Genomic DNA, 20,437 nt, shown 5'->3' on the forward strand with positions numbered 1-20,437 from the left:
CAATTACAGGAAAAAAATCTGTGAAAAATACAAACACATGGAGGCTAAACAATACCCTACTTAATAACCAAGAGATCACTTAAGAACTCAGAGGAAATCAAAAAATACCTAGAAACAAATGAAAATGAAAACACGATGACCCAAAACCTACGGGATGCAGCAAAAGCAGTTCTAAGAGGGAAGTTTATAGCAATACATTCCTACCTCAAGAAACAAGAAACAACTCAAATAAACAACCTAACCTTACACCTAAAGCAATCAGAGAAATACGATGAAAAAAACCCCAAAGTTAGAAGGAAAGAAATCATAATCAGATCAGATATAAATGAACAAGAAATGAAGGAAACAATGGCAAAGATCAATAAAACTAAAAGCTGGTTCTTTGAGAAGATAAACAAAACTGATAAACCACTAGCCAGACTCATCAAGAAAAAAACGGAGAAGACTCACATCAACAGAATTAGAAATGAAAAAGGAGAAGTAACAACTGACACAGCAAAAATACAAAGGATCATGAGAGATTACTACAAGCAACTATATACCAATAAAATGGATACCCTGTAAGAAATGGACCAATTCTTAGAAAAGCACAACCGTCCAAGACTGAACCAGGAAGAAATAGAAAACAGAATCAGACCAATCACAAGCACTGAAATTGAAACTGTGATTAAATATCTTCCAACAAAGGCCCAGGACCAGATGGATTCACAGGCAAATTCCATCAAACATTTACACAAGAGCTATCACCTATCCCTCTCAAACTCTTCCAAAATACAGCAGAGGAAGGAACACTCCCAAACTCATTCTATGAGGCCACCATCACCCTGATACCAAAAGCAGACAAAGATGTGACAAAAAAAGAAACCTACAGACCAATATCACTGATGAACATAGATGCAAAAGTCCTCAACAAAATACTAGCTAACAGAATCCAGCAGCACATGAAAAAGATCAGACACCATGATCAAATGGGTTTTATCACAGGAATGCAAAGATTCTTCAATATATGCAAATCAATCAATGTGATACACCATATTGACAAACTGAAGAAAAACCATATGATCATCTCAATAGATGCAGAGAAAGCTTTTGACAAAATTCAACACCCACTTATGATTAAAACCCTCTAGAAAGTAGGCATAGAGGGAACTTACCTCTATGTAATAAGGGCCATATATGACTAACCCACAGCCAACATCGTCCTCAATGGTGAAAAACTGAAACCATTTCCACTAAGATCAGGAACAAGACAAGGCTGCCCACTCTCACCACTATCAGTCAACATGGTTTTGGAAGTTTTAGCCACACCAATCAGAGAAGCAAAAGAAATAAAAGGAATCCAAATGGAAAAGAAGATGTAAAACTGTCACTGTTTGCAGATGGCATGATACTATACATAGACAATCCCAAAGATGCTACCAGAAAACTACGAGAGCCAATCAATGAATCTGGTAAAGTAGCAGGATACAAAATTAATGCACAGAAATCTCTTGCATTCCTGTACACTAATGATGAAAAATCTGAAAGAGAAATTAAGAAAACACTCCCATGTACCACTGCAACAAAAGGAATAACACCTAGGAACAAACCACCCTAAGGAGACAAAAGACCTGTATGCAGAAAACTATAAGACACTGATGAAAGAAATTAAAGATGATACAAACAGATGGAGAGATATACCATATTCTTGGATTGGAAGAATCAACACTGTGAAAATGACTATACTACCAAAACAATCTACAGTTTCAATGCAATCCCTATCAAACTACCAATGGCATTTTTCACAGAACTAAAAACAAAAATTTCACAATTTGTATGGAAACACAAAAGACCCCGAATAGCCAAAGCAATCTTGAAAAAGGAAAATCGAGCTGGAGGAATCAGGCTCCCTGACTTCAGACTATACTACAAAGTAATCAAGACAAAATGGTACTGGCACTAAAACAGAAATATAGATCAATGGAACAGTATAGAAAGCCCAGAGATAAACCCACGCACATATGGTCACCTTATCTTTGATAAAGGAGGCAAGAATATACAACAGAGAAAAGACAGCCTCTTCAATAAGTGGTGCTGGGAAAACCAGACAGCTATATGTTAAAGAGTAAAATTAGAACACTTCCTAACACCGTACACAAAAATAAACTCAAAATGGATTAAAGACCTAAATGTAAGGCCAGAAACTATCAAACTCTTAGAGGAAAACAGGCAGAACACTCTGACATACATCACAGCAAAATCCTTTGTGACCCACCTCCTAGAGAAATGGAAATAAAAACAAAAATAAACAAATGGGATGTAATGAAACATAAAGCTTTTGCACAGCAAAGGAAACCATAAACAAGATGCAAAGACAACCCTCATAATGGGAGAAAATATTTACAAACGAAGCAACTGACAAAGAATTAATCTCCAAAATATACAAACAGCTCATGTAGGTCAATATCAAAAAAACAAACAACCCAATCCAAAAATGGACCAAAGACCTAAACTGACATTTCTCCAAAGAAGATATACAGAACGCCAACAAGCACATGAAAGAATGCTCAACATCACTAATCATTAGAGAAATGCAAATCAAAACTACAATGAGGTATCACTCCACACCTGTCAGAATGGCCATCATCAAAAAATCTACAAATGATAAATGCTGGAGAGGGTATGGGGAAAAGGGAACCCTCTTGCACTCCTGGTGGGAATGTAAATTGATACAGCCACTATGGAGAACAGTATGGAGGTTCCTTAAAAAACTAAAAATAGAAATACCATACGACCACTACTGGGCATATACCCTGAGAAAACCGTAATTTAAAAAGAGTAACATACCACAATGTTCACTGCAGCTCTATTTACAATAGCCAGAACATGGAAGCAACCTAAGTGTCCAAAGACAGATGAATGGATAAAGAAGATGTGGCACATATATACAATGAAATATTACTCAGCCAATAAAAGAAATGAAATAGAGTTATTTGTAGTGAGGTGGATGGACCTAGAGTCTGTCATACAGAGTGAAGTAAGTCAGAAAGAGAAAAACATAAATACCATACGCTAACACATATATATGGAATCTAAAAAAAAAAAAGAATGGTTCTGAAGAACCTAGGGGCACGACAGGAATGGAATGCAGATGTAGAGAATGGACTTGAGGACACAGGGTAGGGGAAGGGGAAGCTGGGACGAAGTGAGAGAGTTTCACGGACATATATACACTAGCAAATGTAAAACAGATAGCTAGTGGGAAGCAGCCACATCACACAAGGAGATCGCTCGGTGCTCTGTGACCACCTAGATGGGTGGGATAGGGAGGGTGGGAGGGAGACGCAAGAGGGAGGACATATGGGGACATATGTGTATGTATAGCTGATTCACTTTGTTATACAGCAGAAACTAACACACCATTGTAAAGCAATTATACTCCAATAAAGATGTTAAAAAAAATGCAATACAGTGCGCGTACTACATACGTTATATAACACATCAGTTAGGTCTGGGACAGCACTACTTAACTATACACAAGGTATTTCTGTGTATATAAACATTCATACGTGATACTTCAGGGTCACATTTTATCAATAAATTGTTAACGAAAAAAACCCTTGTTCTTGAAATCTTTTGGCATTTGAAAATGAATATTAAAGGACTATAAACTTATAAAATTTTCATTCTGACTTAACCTGGCTCCACAAATTACCAATATTCATAAAACCTTCAAACTATGCTTTTGAAACGTGCAAATGTAAGAAAAGATACACTTATTTTCCCATCCTTCTGATTTACAAAATATAAGGTAATTATGTAAGTTGATAACTGGAGGAAATGAGAAAAAAGCAGAAGAGATCAGGAAAAATCAACAACAAAAAATTTAAGAATAGGCTAATGGAGGATCAGTAACAAAAAAACACAGAACAAAAAGTCTGTTGCTGTGCACTCTGAGGTGAATTACTACATCTGTGTATAGCGTTTTTCTCTATGGCTAAAAAATATGTTTTGATATAGACAAACACATATTTGTAGATATTTTGATAGAGACAAACACATATTTACAGATAATCTTACATGTCTATTTTCTCTTCGTCTCCAAGCAGCTAACTCTTTAGAAGCTAGTTCTTCTGGACTCATTCTTATAAGGTGATCAGGGGTTACTTCTCCTTTTAGCACTTTCTTAAATAATATCTGGAGGTATTTAAAAATGGGAAGGAAAGGAGAGAAAAACATTTTTAAAAGAACGAGGAGCTGCTGTATAGAAACTTGTAATAAATGAAGATGAAATTTTGAAACCTAATTTACAAATGTTTAATGATTCACGTATTACCTCCTGCAAAGAGAATAAATGACAGCCTTGTGTTCTAGAAACTTACCATCTAAGGTAGCTAAATACACATTTTGTATAAAAGCCAAGACACGATGGAGAAGCATGTATGGTGAAGTCATTACAACATCTTTGCAAAGTTGTATTAAGTCTTCCCAGGGACAGACACCGTCACAATAGCCAACCCATGACTATATGAAAGATACTGCATAAAAGAACTTTACTGAATGTGATGTCTTTCATATTTTTAAGATTTCATATGTTTAAATCCTAACAGGCTTACAGGGGACTCCAGAGCTAAGAACCAACTGTTAAGAAAAAACCTGAAGGAAGTAAATATTTACTTGAAGAAAAGCTTTCAGATTACGTAATTCAAAAAGTATCTGATCCCCTGCACCATGATGGCAGATTGTACAATGTAGATTTTTCTTATGTAGCTGTTAGCATACTTCAAGAAAATACCTCATATCACACACTACGGCAAATACCATTACACAAACTGACAAACTGATATCACTCGTGTGAAAACGTTGTAAAACTTAAACAAATGTGTAAGGAGTTTGCATCTACACCCACAGCTTTCAGATTTCCTCTAAGTCCCAGGAAAAGATTAAGGATTCAATTAAAGTTTACTCCACTGCTAAGATTCTTAGAACTAGTCATATTTAAATTAATAACAATATTTTAAAACAGCTTTCTTTTTTATCAAAATGTAAATTATTTTCTTAAGCAGTGTAACTCTATTTTCAAATTTACATCAGAAGTATTAAATACATAGTGTTACAAATTTTGGTTTAACAGTGTTTTTGAAGAATACATATGAATGAATTTTTTAATAAACTGGATTAAACAAGGGACATAAAGGAAAGAAAATTCACATCAATCGGGTTAAGATAGATTTAGTATTTTATATTTTAACAGACATTGCATAACACTAGTCACCACTGTTCAGAATTCATAACTCAGTTCAGTAGCAAAAGACTAGGTCTCACTTCAAGAAATAAATTATAGATCTATTGTATGAAAATCATAAATCTCTATGTATTAGGAAAGTTGGAAGCATAAAGATCCAGACATGAACAAAACATACTTACATTGTTTTTAGGATCTTTCAGATTGAACATCAAACTTCTATATTTGTTCTTATATTTAGCATCTGTGTCCCGAAAAAAAGAGAAAAGCTCTTTTTCAATTTTTGTGGCAACTTTTGCTGCCTTTTCCTCTGGTACCTTCAAATTTGAGTCTGTAAGTCTTAAAATTAGAATAATTCAATTATTTTCCAAATACATGAAGCGTATATTATTCAATCTTCTACAATAGCAACGCGTGTTACCTTTTCATAAGAATATCTTTGAGAGAATGCCGGACGCTCTGTCGGATCTGGTCTGTGGAAGGCTTGGAGGCAAGAGCCGCCGGAGGATGTGCACCAGGGGGGCCCTTTTCGGTTTTCTTCTTCTTTGTCTCTTGCTTCTCATGAGCACCTAATTTAATAAATATCAAAACTCACTAAATTGCTTTTAAAAAGATACTTTCCTTTTTAATGCACAATGTAAGTGGACTGATTAAAAATCACTATTTTAAAATCATAAGATCAGACTCCATATTTCACACTGAAATATTCCTGACATTGAAATTCTAATCTATGTATGATGACAGATGATAACTAAACTTATTGTAGTGGGTCACTGTGCAATATATACATATATCAAATCATTACACTGTACAACTGAAACTAATGTTATATGTCAATTATACCTCAATAAGAAAAAAAAGTTCTAAATGAATTTTAATTAGAAATTAAGTGAGTAAAAAGTGGCCCTAATGCTATAAAATGTATATACCCCTTTCCCATATTAGATGATGGTTTTTAGAGCTACTTTTCATATATATATATGAAATATATATACCTGTAAAAAATTATTTAGAAAAATTGATCTGAACTTATTAGGTGTGCAGATAATGTAATGTCCTTACTAATACCACAAAATTGATGAATCTCCTCTGGTTTTAAAACAATTGTGTTAATGTGAATGTTAAGCTTTTCCAATGATTTTTCATTCCATCATTACTAATTTAAGCACATCTTCAGAATCTCAGTGTCCTACAAACTCCTCATTCCAACAATTCTTAAATCGATCATTTTTTTACCATTCATGTCCTCACTTTCCCACACAACCAACTTTGGCCAGGTAGCCCAACACCTGCCATTCCGTTGCAGCCTGAACATCTTAATTCTCTCTCCTTTAAACATCAGCATTGGCAAAAACCACAACCTGGTGAAAGCTAACTTTTATCCTTCACCCAAATAGCCAACAAACAGCTGAAGGTAACTGGAGAAAGTAAGCACTGGTGCTGACCGATCTCACTTTAAATTTACAACCACAAATCTCAAGTAGAGAGCTCAATCTGCCACCCTAATCCTATTAAACTGTCCTAGTAAATTTGCTCTCCCACTTTCCAAAAATGTATTTTATGCTTTTTCTCCTTTCTTCTCAAACCAATGATACCTCCAACTTGGACCTCATTTGATTTTCTCACTTCATATTTCACTGAGGAAGCAAAGCAGTGTCAGCTATTTTCCCATCACCAAACCTACTAACATACCTCATGTATCCCCGCTCCTTCCACATGCAGCTTTCCCCACTGTTACAATGCATCAGCCGTCCTTTCCTATGACCAACCCCTCCAGGAGAATCCTATTCCTCTCTGATCTCTTCATGGATTTTGAACCTCAACTATCGCCTCTCTCTGTCGCCCACATCATCAAATTCTCTCGCTACTGGATCATTCCCATTAGTCTTACAAACATGCTATAATATCTCTTTAAAGAGAAATCCTGACCTCATATCCACCTCTAGCCACTACACCATTTCTGTTCCCTTTAACAGCAAAATTCCTTCCAAGAGTTATTCATAATCACTATCTCCAGTTCCTCACCCTCCATCCTTCCACACGCCACTGTAACTGGCTTTTGTCCCCACTGCTCCACCAAAACGACTGTCTAGACAGCATCTGACACAATTGATCATCACCTCCTTCTTGGAACTTCACCTGACTTCCAGGCCACCATGGTCTCTTAGTTCTCTTACCTCAAAGGCCATCTCCTAGTCTCCTTTGCTGGATCCCAAGTTCTAATTGCTGACGCACCCCAAGGCCTCTGCTTCTGCCCCTTCATTATCAAACTCTCTCTGTAGCTCTTTATATCTAAGTGCTTGATTTAAAATAACACCTATGCACCGACAGATCCCAAATTTATATACCATTGCCCAAAGTCCAGACTCATCTGCCAAAAATTTACTCAAAATATCTCCACTTGGATCTCTAATACCCATCTCAAAGTTAAAATACCCATAACATATTTTTCAATTTTCCTCCCCAATCTCTTTCTCATCTCTGCAAACAGCACCAACACTGATCTAATCACCTCCTAGGTGATTAGAAAGAAGACTAATCACCTAGTCTTCTAGGTGAAGACTCTTCTTTCCTTCACCTACCTACACCTAATCCAACAACAAGTTCTGCCAAGTCTACTATAAAATATATATGAATCTGACCACCTCCCTCACTGTACCTCTGTTCCAAGCTACCACTCTTTCTTTCCTAGGATACGGCTAAAGACTCCTAACCAGTCTACTCTCCTTCTCTCCTATCCTCCTACAGTCCAGGCTCCACAGAAAACCACAGTGAGCCATCACTCTCTTGTACAAATTCCTCTAAAGGTTCCCCATTATATTGAGAACAAAAAAAAGTAAACTCCTGTCATGGCCTCAAAGTTCCCACATAATTTTGTCTAAACTCACCTTCCACCACCATTCTATCCCTCATGTATTACATTCTAATCATTCCACAGGGATTTTCTTGCTCCTCAAATGCAGAGGCTATCTCCACCTCAAAGCCTTCAGCTTGGCTGTGCCCTCTATGGATTCCTTCCTCCCAAACAACTCTGCATCCCTTTAGATCCCACAGCACATTACCACCTCCACTCTCTCTGAAACAAACTCCCTCCCACTCTCCTTGACCTTGACTCTCTATCCCATTACTCAACTTTTTCTTTATAGTGCCTAAATTCTCTAAAAATAGCACACCATTTTATCTGTCTACCTGTTATCTGTCATTTCCCATTGGTATTTAAGTGCCATGAGGGCAGGGGCGTTATCTTACTAAGTTCATTAGTACTTTCTCAGAATTTGGACCAATAATTCTTATTTCAAGTAGGGTCAATCACCTAAACTGTTTTTCTTGCCTTTAAAATGTAAAAGTTTTTAAATTTCCCTAAATATACTAACTGAAAGTATATGAAGTAAAATATAAATACATTAGTATATAGTAATTTCTATTATTCTTACTACCTGGTTTTGAAGCTTTTTCTCCTGTGCAAGTAACAGCTGTAGACTCTTTTGTTATTTTTTCACTTTTTTCTTCTGAGGATCTCCGAGGTAAAACTGGTTGTCCCATCTTTCGAAGAGGAGCTAGCTGCCATTTTTTTATTTCACTATCCCTACAGTCTGATGAGTTTTTGCCTTCACCAGACTCCTAGGAAAAATAGTATTTAATTAATTAGAATGAAAACTACTAAACTATCTTTAAATACAAAGCAAGCCTCCTGAGCATGTGGATTGAAAAAATTAGTATGAAAAGCTATTAAGATATCAAACATATTCCACTCTTTAGCCCAATAACTGTTTTTTGAAGATATATAAAACTCAATTAACTGCAAAAAGGACCTTCACCGTTTCATCCAAAATCCATTTGTTAAGCACCTATTTTCTGCAGAACACATAACAGTCTGTAATGGGGAACTAAAAAACACTGAGAAATAATGGCATTAGAAAGAAAATTAGGTATAAGATATTAAGGGTCCTCTTCGTCGGCTGCAGATATGAAAAAAAGAGGGGGGGATTGTGGAGAAATCAATTATCTGTATTTTTTACTACTTTCTAGAACAAATGAAGTCACATTTACCTATAAATGTATCAAATTCTCAGTGTACCTATTGGCAATTTTAACTCCTATAAGGTAGAACAAACCATCAGGACATCTACTATTTTTGTCCTAATTATAACCCACAAAGAACTACAAATGAAACCAGAATTGTGAGACCCTTGGGAGTTAATTAATCACATCATACCAGTCTTCACTGGTGGGGAAGTGGTTAAAAATCCGCCTGCCAATATGCAGGGGACACGGGTTTGAGCTCTGGTCTGGGAAGATCCCACATGCCGCGGAGCAACTAAGCCCGTGCGCCACAACTACTGAAGCCCGTGAGCCTAGAGCCTGTGCCCCACAACGAGAAGCCACCGCAATGAGAAGCCCATGCACCGCAATGAAGAGTAGCCCCCGCTCGCCCAAACTAGAGAAAAGCCCGTGCACAGCAACGAAGACCCAACTCAGTCAAAAAATAAATAAATAAATTTATAAAAACAAAAAATCACATCATACCAGTGAGAAGAATACTTGTGTATAGAAATATAATCATAGTTTTTAAGAAGATAGAGTATATACAAAAAATCGATTTTCTCTAGACTGGGAATCCTATGATTTTTTAATTTACTTGTTTATTTTCTACCTCTCCAACTAGACTTACTTGAGAGCAGGAACATTTTTCAATCAGTCATACATACTCAAATCTGGTACCATGCTTGGCACACAATAGGAACTCAATAAATGGTTCAACATAAAATCTAGGGATAAGAAGTGATATTTAAAAAGCAGATTCCATCAACTAAAATCAGAGTAGTCAAATAAGATTTAACAGTTCAGTATCAAAAAGAAAAGAAAAGAAAAGCAGTAATCACTTGGCTCATGTATTTATTTACAATATCAGACTAACCTCAGTTCCTTTTCTGATACAGAGACTGGATAGAGGGGTTTCTCAAAACATTCACCATGTTAATGTTTTATAATGTCTTTTTAGACAAGATGGAGATAACTCAACTGAATGACTAAACAATGAGCTGTATTTCTGAATGGCCAAGAAACTGTACCCAAGAAATGATGATCAGAAGTTAACAGAACCTTTCCAAAGGCTTGCTATAAACTGTTTTCAATGGCGCTCTCAGTTCTATATTATCAATTACTTTGGTGCTAATCAAATCAACAGAAAAAGTAATAGTAAATATCAGAAGGACTAATCTGATTCTCAGCAAGTCTTGGCAGACAGGAAACGTTGGATGGCACAAGGATCTGGCAAACTGGAACTTAATCCAGATTTATCACATAAGGAGTGTCCCAAGAACTGAGTTTGTAAATAATGGAAATGGCTTTAGAAAAAACATGCTTATGTTCTTCAATCTGAATGGTCGAATTAAAATATTTCCAAGGTTCCTAATTTATGTTCGTTGTGTTTTGGAATATTATACTTGACCATCCACATATATTTGTTTCAGTGTTTCCTCCCTAGCACTACCTACAAGAATAACAAATCAATGATTAGAAAAATCACAGGAAATAAAAAAGTAGACAATGAAAATAAAATTTAATCAGATAAAGTGCTGTGTCCTTTGTACATTTCTCCTGTAATCGACTAATATCTTGAAATTTCTATTTAGAAAATACTTTAACAAGGTAGTTGAAAATGTAAGATGAGGGAAAACTGACAACTTTTTAAAAGGCCACATTTTAAGAGAAACATTATGAGATACGGGTTCCAAGCAAATACTGGAACAAAAATCAAAAGAACTAAGATTACTTTTCCTTACAGAGAACTCTTTCACTTGAAAATAATAATGCCAAATGTGGTTTTATGGATTCATAGATATTTACGGACTGAAAAGCTTTATAGAAAAACTTCTCAGCAAGCACAATTTATACCTACCACCACAAAATCTCACACACATTCTACCACAGAAAATGCAAGTACCAAACTAGAGACTAGAAATAGCACAAAAGACTGTAAGAAATAAGATCTGCGTATTTTGAGGATGTCACTACCTGGTTTCACCAAGCCTGACAAAACATTTTAAGTAAAAACCCATTTTTACTGAAAAATAAATGTGAAAATGTACACAACAGTGAAATCTAAAGAGAAATTTCAAATTCGCAAGTCAGCCCGAAGTTCTTAAATAAAAATAATGCATTAATGAGAGGCTCACCCGTTTCAAAATTTTGACCTTGTGCTTCACTGTATCATCTATATATTTGGTTTTGTCATTTGTTGTAGTGTGCTTTGATAACCCAAGCTTTTCATATTCCATTGCTTTATCTTCACTATGGACTTCAACTTTAGCCTGGTTTCCCAAAATATCTGGATCTACTATTTCAGTCTTTTTATCTTCTTCGGCACAACATTTCACACACACATATTCTTTGTCTTCCTCTCCCATTTGCTGTGCTTGAGAAAGACTTAACCCAACACAATCACCATGAAACCAGTCATCACATCTCCCACAGCCAACCATAAACCTGGAGAGAAAAAAAAAAAGAACACTTTGATTCGATACATTTTCTTAAAAACCAATGCTGAGTGAGCCTAAACTGAATTTTTAATATTTTTCCAGTATTTTGCATGTTTTCTGTCTTTACCCATTCTATCAGTTCAACATGGAGAGTTTTCAAAGAACATTCTATGAAAACGGAACTTTTAAGAAGTCAAACATTTCCCCTCTAATATGAGTGAGAGAATACTGGGGGGGGGGGCGGGGAGCGGGACGCATAAGGATAAAAATATAGGGCAACTGACCTTTGTCAGCATACCGTATAGAATAACAATGTATAGAATAACAGTATTTCTCCACTGAGAAGGGTGATAAACTGTGATAATCTGATCACAGACAACCCATCCAAGTTACAACTACATTTACCACATAGACTTGAAATCATACATAAAACTGGAGTCACTTATCCAACTAATCATTTTAAATAAGAGAAAACCCAGATGCAACAAAAATGCAACTCAAAACTAACAAAGTGGAGCCTCACAAATTGTTCCTTATTAACCACCTTAACTATACATATATAACTATTCTTTGAGCTCAAAATATTCTGGTTCATAGTGTCACAATGATTTAGCTGAAGGATCTTTTATGTACTTCTGAGGATGGGCTTCCTTACTACTTGACCTTGTACTTTAGATAATAAACTTGTTTTGCCAAATAATGACCAAATTATATCAACATGAAGATATTACTATTCAGGGTGAATTTTTTTTTAAATTTCCAAACGATCTCCTTATATTTTCCCTTTACTGCATTTTATCTAAGAAATAATTTCACTAACCAATGAAAAAGTCCAAGGACAGATTTATGACTCTAAAGAGTTTGTTTAACTTAGAAAGAATATCTGGAATTATTTTAGAATAAAATAGCAAAACAGATATATAAACAGCAATTTGAGGGTGAAATTACCTTTTTCACATACTTTTCAACCCATTATTAAGAAAATGACAAAGCTCACTTAATCATGTTTAACATTTTCCTTTTTTCTTCCTCAGGTTAGTAATTCATGGTATGTTTGAAAGATTTAGGAGAATTTAAGTATATTCTTTAATGATCTAAAGACTTTGTGCTGATTTCGATAAGAACAGTGGCACCAGCAACAGTGACCAAAGTCCTTTTAAAAACCTATCCAACAGGAAGATGTTAAAGGTAATTAATATACTGGGTGATACGGCCAACCCTCTCTAAATATACCAGTGGTCCTGTTTTAATGTAGAAACTGTAAGAATCAGAACGCTGAGTTTCAAACCTTACAGGATATCTTGAAAAAGTCACGCCAAATACCCCACCCCCTCAATTGCAGACCACTCTATTCTTCTTCCTCTCTCATGTGCCTTTCCACTGTGCATCAACCACTGCCGTGCACCAAGGAAACTTGACTTCTTCATGTCTACAATTCACCATTCTTTACCCTAACTGGCGATGCCTGTGCTACCTTTTTCAGATAAGTCATTTCCTCAATGGTTCATTTTAAAACTTAAAACAAATTCATTAAAAAAAAAAACACCTCATGCCTTAAGTAAAAATAAATAAAAATACAGAATATTTTGGATTCATAGCCCTAGTGAGAAAACTTTCCAACAATGTGGTATTTGTCTGCAAGACAGAAATGATTTCTCTAAGTTTGGGAGACTTTAGATGGGTCCATGCATGTTTCAGTGATACAGATCATACAGCCAACAGAAAAATACGACGTTTGAAAAATACAGATACTTAAAAGTTCTTCTATTTCAGATTGCAAAGTTGTAAGAACTCCTATTTCTTGAAAGCAACTATCTAGGCTGAATTTTTTTGAATTATTGAAGGAAAGCTAATGTGATTTCCCATCTCAGCTATATTAATAATTTCTTCAAAGCAAGCCTGGAATAGTTTCAATAGGACACATACTATGACCATGGCTATGCTTTTGCCCCAAATCCAAATCTAACAAACCCATTAGGAAACTTCAAATCTTTATTCAACCAGCATAGAGTCATTTTATGATGTGGAACGTATTCATTATATCACCATGCCCCCAGTTTATTTATGGAAATGTCTCCTCAAACTTGAGAAGCTCTGAAAAACAAACCTCAAAACTACAGTGTCATCCAGATGTATCTTAATAAGATTTTATATAAAAAATAATGCAGTTAAAATTCTGAGAAATCAAAACAAAAAATGACATTGATAAAAATAGTTACATGTCCTAGGGGAAAATGTAATTGATTCACTTGAAAGTGAAACTGGAAAATTTCAGAAAAGGAAATATTACCAGTACTATGAACTTTATTAAGTGGCCTATCACAAAAAGAGAAGATACACTGTCTTCCCTTTTCATATTACTTCTCATGGCTTAAAAAGGGAGAGGGAGTATGGATCAAATAGCTAACATAATTACCCTCCCATTTTCTGCTCTGTCCTTGAAGTTCTGATTACCAAAAGGCAAAATCACTCAAAGATAAGATTATAACCCAGGTGTTAAATATTTCACTAAAAAAAATTAATGTGTGGTAAAAGATTAACTCTGAATTAACTGGACCAAGTCAGCATGAAATCAGTTAAATGGAAAAGTTCAGAAATATTTATGTTTTGTTCTCCTACTGTTATACATTCATTCACAAAATTTTAAATCCTACTATAATTTAAACCTAATTTAAAATGTAATCTTAATTCTAATCTTCTTGGCAAAAACCAAAATATATTCTTAGAAAATTTTCAAGTTTCTTCAAAGTAAACTACAAAAGCAACATTGAGAATTCCTGTTCTTAAAAAGTCATGTCACAAATTCACTAATGGAGCTGTTACAAGATGAGCCATTAAGTTCTGATAAGTGGTTCCTTTAAGTAACAACTAAGACTGTATTACTGTGAATGTATATGTACTCACTCTTTTCTAGGGTAAAATGATTTTATTCCACAGAAACATTAAATCATTGTTTTTGTCACTAACAGTCTAGTCTGCAGAGAAAAGTACTTTTCTATCAAACTCTTAAACTCCTGAGAAAAACCAGAATCACTTTCTCTAAGAGAAAATTTCCTTCTCAGAAAAAGGTTTCTTGTTTGAGTATAAAGCTATGACTCCATTACGCTAAGGATAATTTTTTGTTTCTAAATTTCATCCAATGAACTAATCTTCTACAACTGGGCAAGAAAGTGTAATACAAACTGAAGATACAAATGTCATCTGGAGAGGCAGGGAAATACTAGAAACTACAAGGTAGGTATTATGAAAAGACTAAGACTTCTTCCTTCCAAAACACCAACTGGCTTATGTTTAAAAGACGTTCAAAGATAAGTTTTTTTAAAAAGTATTAAATAGTATGGCTTTTAAAGTAATGAATATACCTTAGCTACAAGGCTGAATCAGGAAAATAAATGGAAGCCAAAACAACAGCATGAACTGTAAACTGTGAGGCAGTCAATGCCTACTGTCTTTAGGATACATACAGAAGTTGCTTATGGTCGAATATTACATTTGGCCATGCCATGAATGAATCCGTATTTAAAAATATAATTTCCAACTGGAAGCACATACAGGAAGCTAACCTCAGTTGCAACACATGTAAAATGCTGAAGAGTTATAAAATCATCTTTACAGAAGTAAATTTGTCACAAGTGCTAAAAAAATGTCGTATTAACAAATAGCTTTCAATGAATGTAGCTGGCGCATGAGATCAAAGATATGGATGAAGTTATTTCCACATATGTCCTTCCTAATAAATTCATATTCTCACACATGGATTAAACTAGGAAAACTACATGCTGCGTGACACGTGCATTTTTTGAGTAACCTCAATATATACAAGCAGAGTGCATCAAAGAAGTAGTGAAGGCTAGTTAATATGTAAAGAAAAAAACAATCAATTACTTAGGCTTCTTTATTCACAAAATTGAATGTGAAATGCTGCTTCCAAAATTGATAGTTTCCAGTATTATTACATATTATTCATGTCGATTACATAGGGTAAACTCAAAATCCCTACACATCTAATATTCTATGTCATTTTCCAGCCTGGGGCAAAGAAACTCTAGGTTTTGTAGGTTAGATCCAAAAGGCAGCCTTAGGTAAAAAACAATGGGACTTAACAATCTTCATTTTAAGAAAATAACTGATATTGGGGAAGTGACAGTCATCATTCAAAAGCCTGGGCAAACTCCTGAGGACCACGCCATCATAACAGAAATTTATCTCCAAAAAAGTTACATTATAATATGTCTTCCAACTCTAGGCCAAAGTTTCATTTCAGAAACTCACTCAGTTTAAGGCTCCTATTTCATACTCTGACAACATGTCAGTATGATGGTTTTTAGAAGATGCTGGCAAAGAAAAAAGGGCTAACTTAAAAGAGCACTTACAAGGACCATCCAGCCCTTAATTCTCTTAGGCCCACTTGAGAATATTTGAATAAGGTGTTTTAAACAAAAAAGCATAATAAACAGCACAAAAGTGAGGGCAAATGTAGCACTATATTCAAACAAGTCACAAGTTTTAAAAACTGGAATATGCTGTTATAAAGTAACCACTGACACTAAAAATAGGCCATGGGCTGAATCACAAATGAAAAAACCCCTTGACATAAAAGTTATTTTTTACAGAATAGACCCAAGAACTCCCAACCACACCCTCCATACCAAAATAATGTGTTACACCGCACTGCACTAAACTGTCCCTCCCTAAGGACTTTCATTTTCATGTAATCTGATTGTGCTGGGAAATCGTTCTAACATTTACTTTCATGAGTAAAGATAATATTACAATGTGCAAGTTACAATGTTCTTTTATCATATCAATGTTGATAGAAGTTCCAACAGCAATCTCAAAACTTGAACAGGATAATCTTGTAGCTGGAAACTCCACTTCACCTCTTGTTCTCTTTTTCTCAAAAAGCTAGCAAATAAAAAATACATGGGCGGGGAGGGTGGCAGTGTCATAAAACTATAGAATACTGAATCCTAAGGAAAGAATGACAACGGCAGTGCTATAAAATCACTTCCTAAAACATTAGAATTCACAAGAAACCTAAATCACTAGAACATTCAAAAACAAAATACATGTTTCACTCCATTCCATGTTACATACAAAATTCCCTTGCGCCATTTAACAGTTGTTTTAGCTATCAAATTTTATTCTAAGGTCAAGTTTGATAGTTATGAAGTAGTGGTATTAAGTCATAGTAAGTGTGCTTCATTTGAAAGCATATATGTAGAATTTCCATTATGCCCTTCACAATTTATTACCAGTTCTTCTCAAGCCAAACAAAGTAATATATAACCTACAGACCCAAAGCACTATAACAATTTTCTGATTTTTTTTTTAAGATGCAATGACTAAATTACACTAACTGGTCACAATGATAAAACATTTCCATATATACCAGCTTTTGGTCAGACTATGTGTTTTAAAGTTTCTAGGGTGGCATATTTGCAAATTCAGTGGCTCCATCTTACTATCATATATCCGGGATTGATGAGGGGTTTCTGTTTGTGCAAAAGTCTTTGTATGTTAAATAATCTCTTCCTATAAAAAGTTCTCACACTAATCCCACCCTAAAAAAAAAGCAATTTCTCTTTAATGTACATATCACATATACATACACACACACACACACACACACCTGTTGCCATGTGGTTTTTTGCAAAACCCACACTGCTTGCTGGGAGTCCAGATATATTTGCTTTCAAATGAAGAGCTATGATCTGAGCCTTCCCGTTTTACAGTAGCTATATTATCTGGAATGAACAACGGTGGCTCATCCAAAGAAAAACTTTTGCTGCTTCTTCTTTGACGGGGTTGTAGGTTCTTCTCAGGTTTTTTAAATTTCAATTTATCCTCTTCCTTAAAATGTTCTACACCACCTGTGTGCTCAAGCTCTTCCTTCACATGACTATTGGTTCTCACTGCTGGAGCCGGCTGCTGGGGCTTATGGCACTGTTTCTGGCTGGAATGCAACAAATGTCCAGTTTGTGCAGGATGATGAGGTTCTTTTGAGCAACCAGGGTGACCGTGAGGCTTTTCACTCAAAGAATGAGTTAAGGGTTTGGAAATCTGTACTAAATTTTGATCTTGTGATATCTTTCTGAATACAGAATGAGCCTGATTTTTCACAGATTTAACCCCAGAATTGCAACTCTGAATCTTTGAATCCTTATCAACTTGTTTCTTTCTCACTTTGACTGGCCTATGAAAATTTTGCTTAGATTCTGATTCATCAGCATTTCGCTTCACACTTTTGACATTAACTTTAGTTACGTTATGCATTAATTCATGCTTTGCCCCAACAACTTTTTTCCGAGTATCTGTGGTTATGGTTTGCTTAGAATGAATTACAGGTTTTGTATGTTTGGGTTTTATGTTTTTTGACTCTAAGCAAGAAACACTATTTGACTGGCTGTCTCTGTCATCTTGAAGGTTTGCTGTTTCATGAGACTCCATTTTAATACTTTCAACAATATTCAACTGCTTTGAATTTTGGTCAGGTGCATCACAAATAGCATTTTCTAAAATACTACTTTCTGGTTCAAAAGCACTAGTATTAACCACCTCTAAGTTTGATTTATTAAATCTGGTGCCCTCCAACTGCTTATCGTCAGACTCTGTGTCTTTACAGTAAGCCATTTCCATTTCACTTCTCTGAAGGGAGTTCTCAGCTTTATCAGCAACTTCCACGCTATCTTTCGATTCCAAACTACATTCATTCACTTCATCCACAGAACCAGACAAACTGACAAGGTTCTTTTCTTTCTCATTTGGGTTTGTACAAGCAGCATTGCCAGAGAAAGCAACGGAAGATGCGGGTTCCTCATTGACACTGTCATCTTCGTGGGGTAATTTCATTGTCTCCTTTGATTCTTGTTCAACTTCTCCTTCTACCTTCATTTCTTCAACAACAGTCCCATCCACTTTACCTGAAATGGAATCGTTCCGTTCATGTTCTTCTTTACCTGAAAACTTAAACAATGGGCTAACAGTCTTGGCTTTACACTCCATCAGAGTTTCATTTTTTTCTTCAATACTAACACAAGTCTCTGAAAGGAGTGGACAGTTTAACTCATGAGATGGCACATTTTCTTCTCCCTGATTATTACACTTCTGCTCAGAATCCAACCCAGCTTCACCCTTCATTTCCAGACAAGATGCAACGGCTGCTTCGATCTGTCCACTGTGTCGGCGGCCCCTCCTGCTCTCTTTCTGGTGCTCGGGTTTCGGTGACGTACCAATTTCTTCTTTCATCTGACACCTTTCTTGTTGTTTCACCCCTGCTTTAGGGGCGGACACAGTCTTCCCTGATGCCTTTTTTGTGCTATTTAAAGGTGCTGCATTTGAACGCTTGGCAATAGTGCTTTGTCGCAAACTTCTTATTTGTTCTATCACAAGGGAAAAAAATAAATAAAAAAAAACTTAGTTATTTTGCCATGTGTTTTTATTTCAACGCAATTTAGAATACATCACTTCTTTATTCTGAGCTATAAAATTTATTTTCCCATTTCAAAGAAAATGTACTGACATCTATTCATGATGATGGTTACATTTTTTATATACTTATCAAAGTTCTATAATTCTGGGGCAGAAAATAACCTGTATAAAATTCAGACTGATGTTATACTTTACAATAAAAAATATTTTCATCAAGCTTCTTTTCTATGCAAGTAAGCCGGGGGTAAAATCAATGAGGTTCCTTGATATTACTACCCATCTTAAAGCAAGGCTGTCATACAGGTGTAAACATTAAATACCTTTAAGTATATAAAACCAAACAAATTCAGGTGCCAATAAAATCTGAACTAAACCACCTATCACAAACAGGATCTATGTGAGTTTCAAAGCACAGCCTCAAAAGAACTCTAACGTCTTTATGAATGTGCTTCCCTTATACCCATTTTAGCATTCAAGCTATTCCTTGAATAGTTTGAATATTTTAAGAAATGAAATATACACTAGAGTACTAGACACAGATCAACAAAAAGAGAAATTATAATTAAAGAGATTTAAACCAAGAAAATGTATCATAAGGGAAAATGCGGAAAGTATGAAAATAATTTAATAAAGCTTCCCACTTGTAACAATGCTCCTAACAAAGAATCCACTAACTGAGACTTTCCTCCTTTCCTTATCTGGATACATCCTCCAAGGGAAAAAGAAACACAAAGTGAAAAGAAATTGGAAAGAAAGCTAAATAATTCACTAAGAAAAAAAAAATAATAATTCACTAAGTAAAAAAACAACCCAAAAACTGAAATACAAAATAAGAAGCTATATCCAAGCCTATGCATATCCAATACCTCTGAATCAACTCTGTATGAAAACTGAACATCACAAATTTTTAAAAAATCTCCTTCCTTTTGAATGCAAAACGCTACTATGCACCAGCATTTAGAACATTTTCCTAATTTGTCACATATCACTGAACCTGTGAAACTCTTACAGAAGGTGTCACAGGTCCTCCTCATTTGTCTCTAACAGTCCTAGTTGATGCTTGTAGTCATGACACTCAAAAGTGTCCCCATCTGGACAATAAATTATACGGTCATCCTATCTTGGAGACCCTTTCTAATTCCCCAGGACTTGGCACAATATTTGGTCATCAGGTAAGTACCCAACAACTTCAAAAACTTACTTAGTGGGGGCTTCCCTGGTGGTGCAGGGGTTAAGAATCTGCCTGCCAATGCAGGGGACACAGGTTCGAGCCCTGGTCCAGGAAGATCCCACATGCCGC

General features: G+C 35.5%; 1 protein-coding gene across 9 annotated transcripts in view; it reads right to left on the minus strand.

Moving 5' to 3' along the window:
• Positions 1-20,437, minus strand: part of PHF3 (PHD finger protein 3) — a 103,543-nt gene that overhangs the window by 23,424 nt on the left and 59,682 nt on the right. For 7 of the 9 annotated variants that reach the window (XM_004282509.4, XM_033410629.2, XM_033410631.2 and 4 more), the window contains 6 exons: positions 17,339-19,088; positions 11,404-11,713; positions 8,662-8,845; positions 5,646-5,793; positions 5,407-5,563; positions 4,060-4,176 (listed from right to left, as the gene is read on the minus strand). In XM_004282509.4, coding sequence (XP_004282557.1) covers positions 4,060-4,176; positions 5,407-5,563; positions 5,646-5,793; positions 8,662-8,845; positions 11,404-11,713; positions 17,339-19,088 — 2,666 coding nt within the window. The remainder of the gene's footprint in view (positions 1-4,059; positions 4,177-5,406; positions 5,564-5,645; positions 5,794-8,661; positions 8,846-11,403; positions 11,714-17,338; positions 19,089-20,437) is intronic. The other 2 variants (XM_033410634.2, XM_033410632.2) reach the window with 1 other exon arrangement.

The sequence above is a fragment of the Orcinus orca genome, chromosome 12, assembly GCF_937001465.1.
Source record: "Orcinus orca chromosome 12, mOrcOrc1.1, whole genome shotgun sequence".
NCBI classification, from domain to species: domain Eukaryota; kingdom Metazoa; phylum Chordata; class Mammalia; order Artiodactyla; family Delphinidae; genus Orcinus; species Orcinus orca.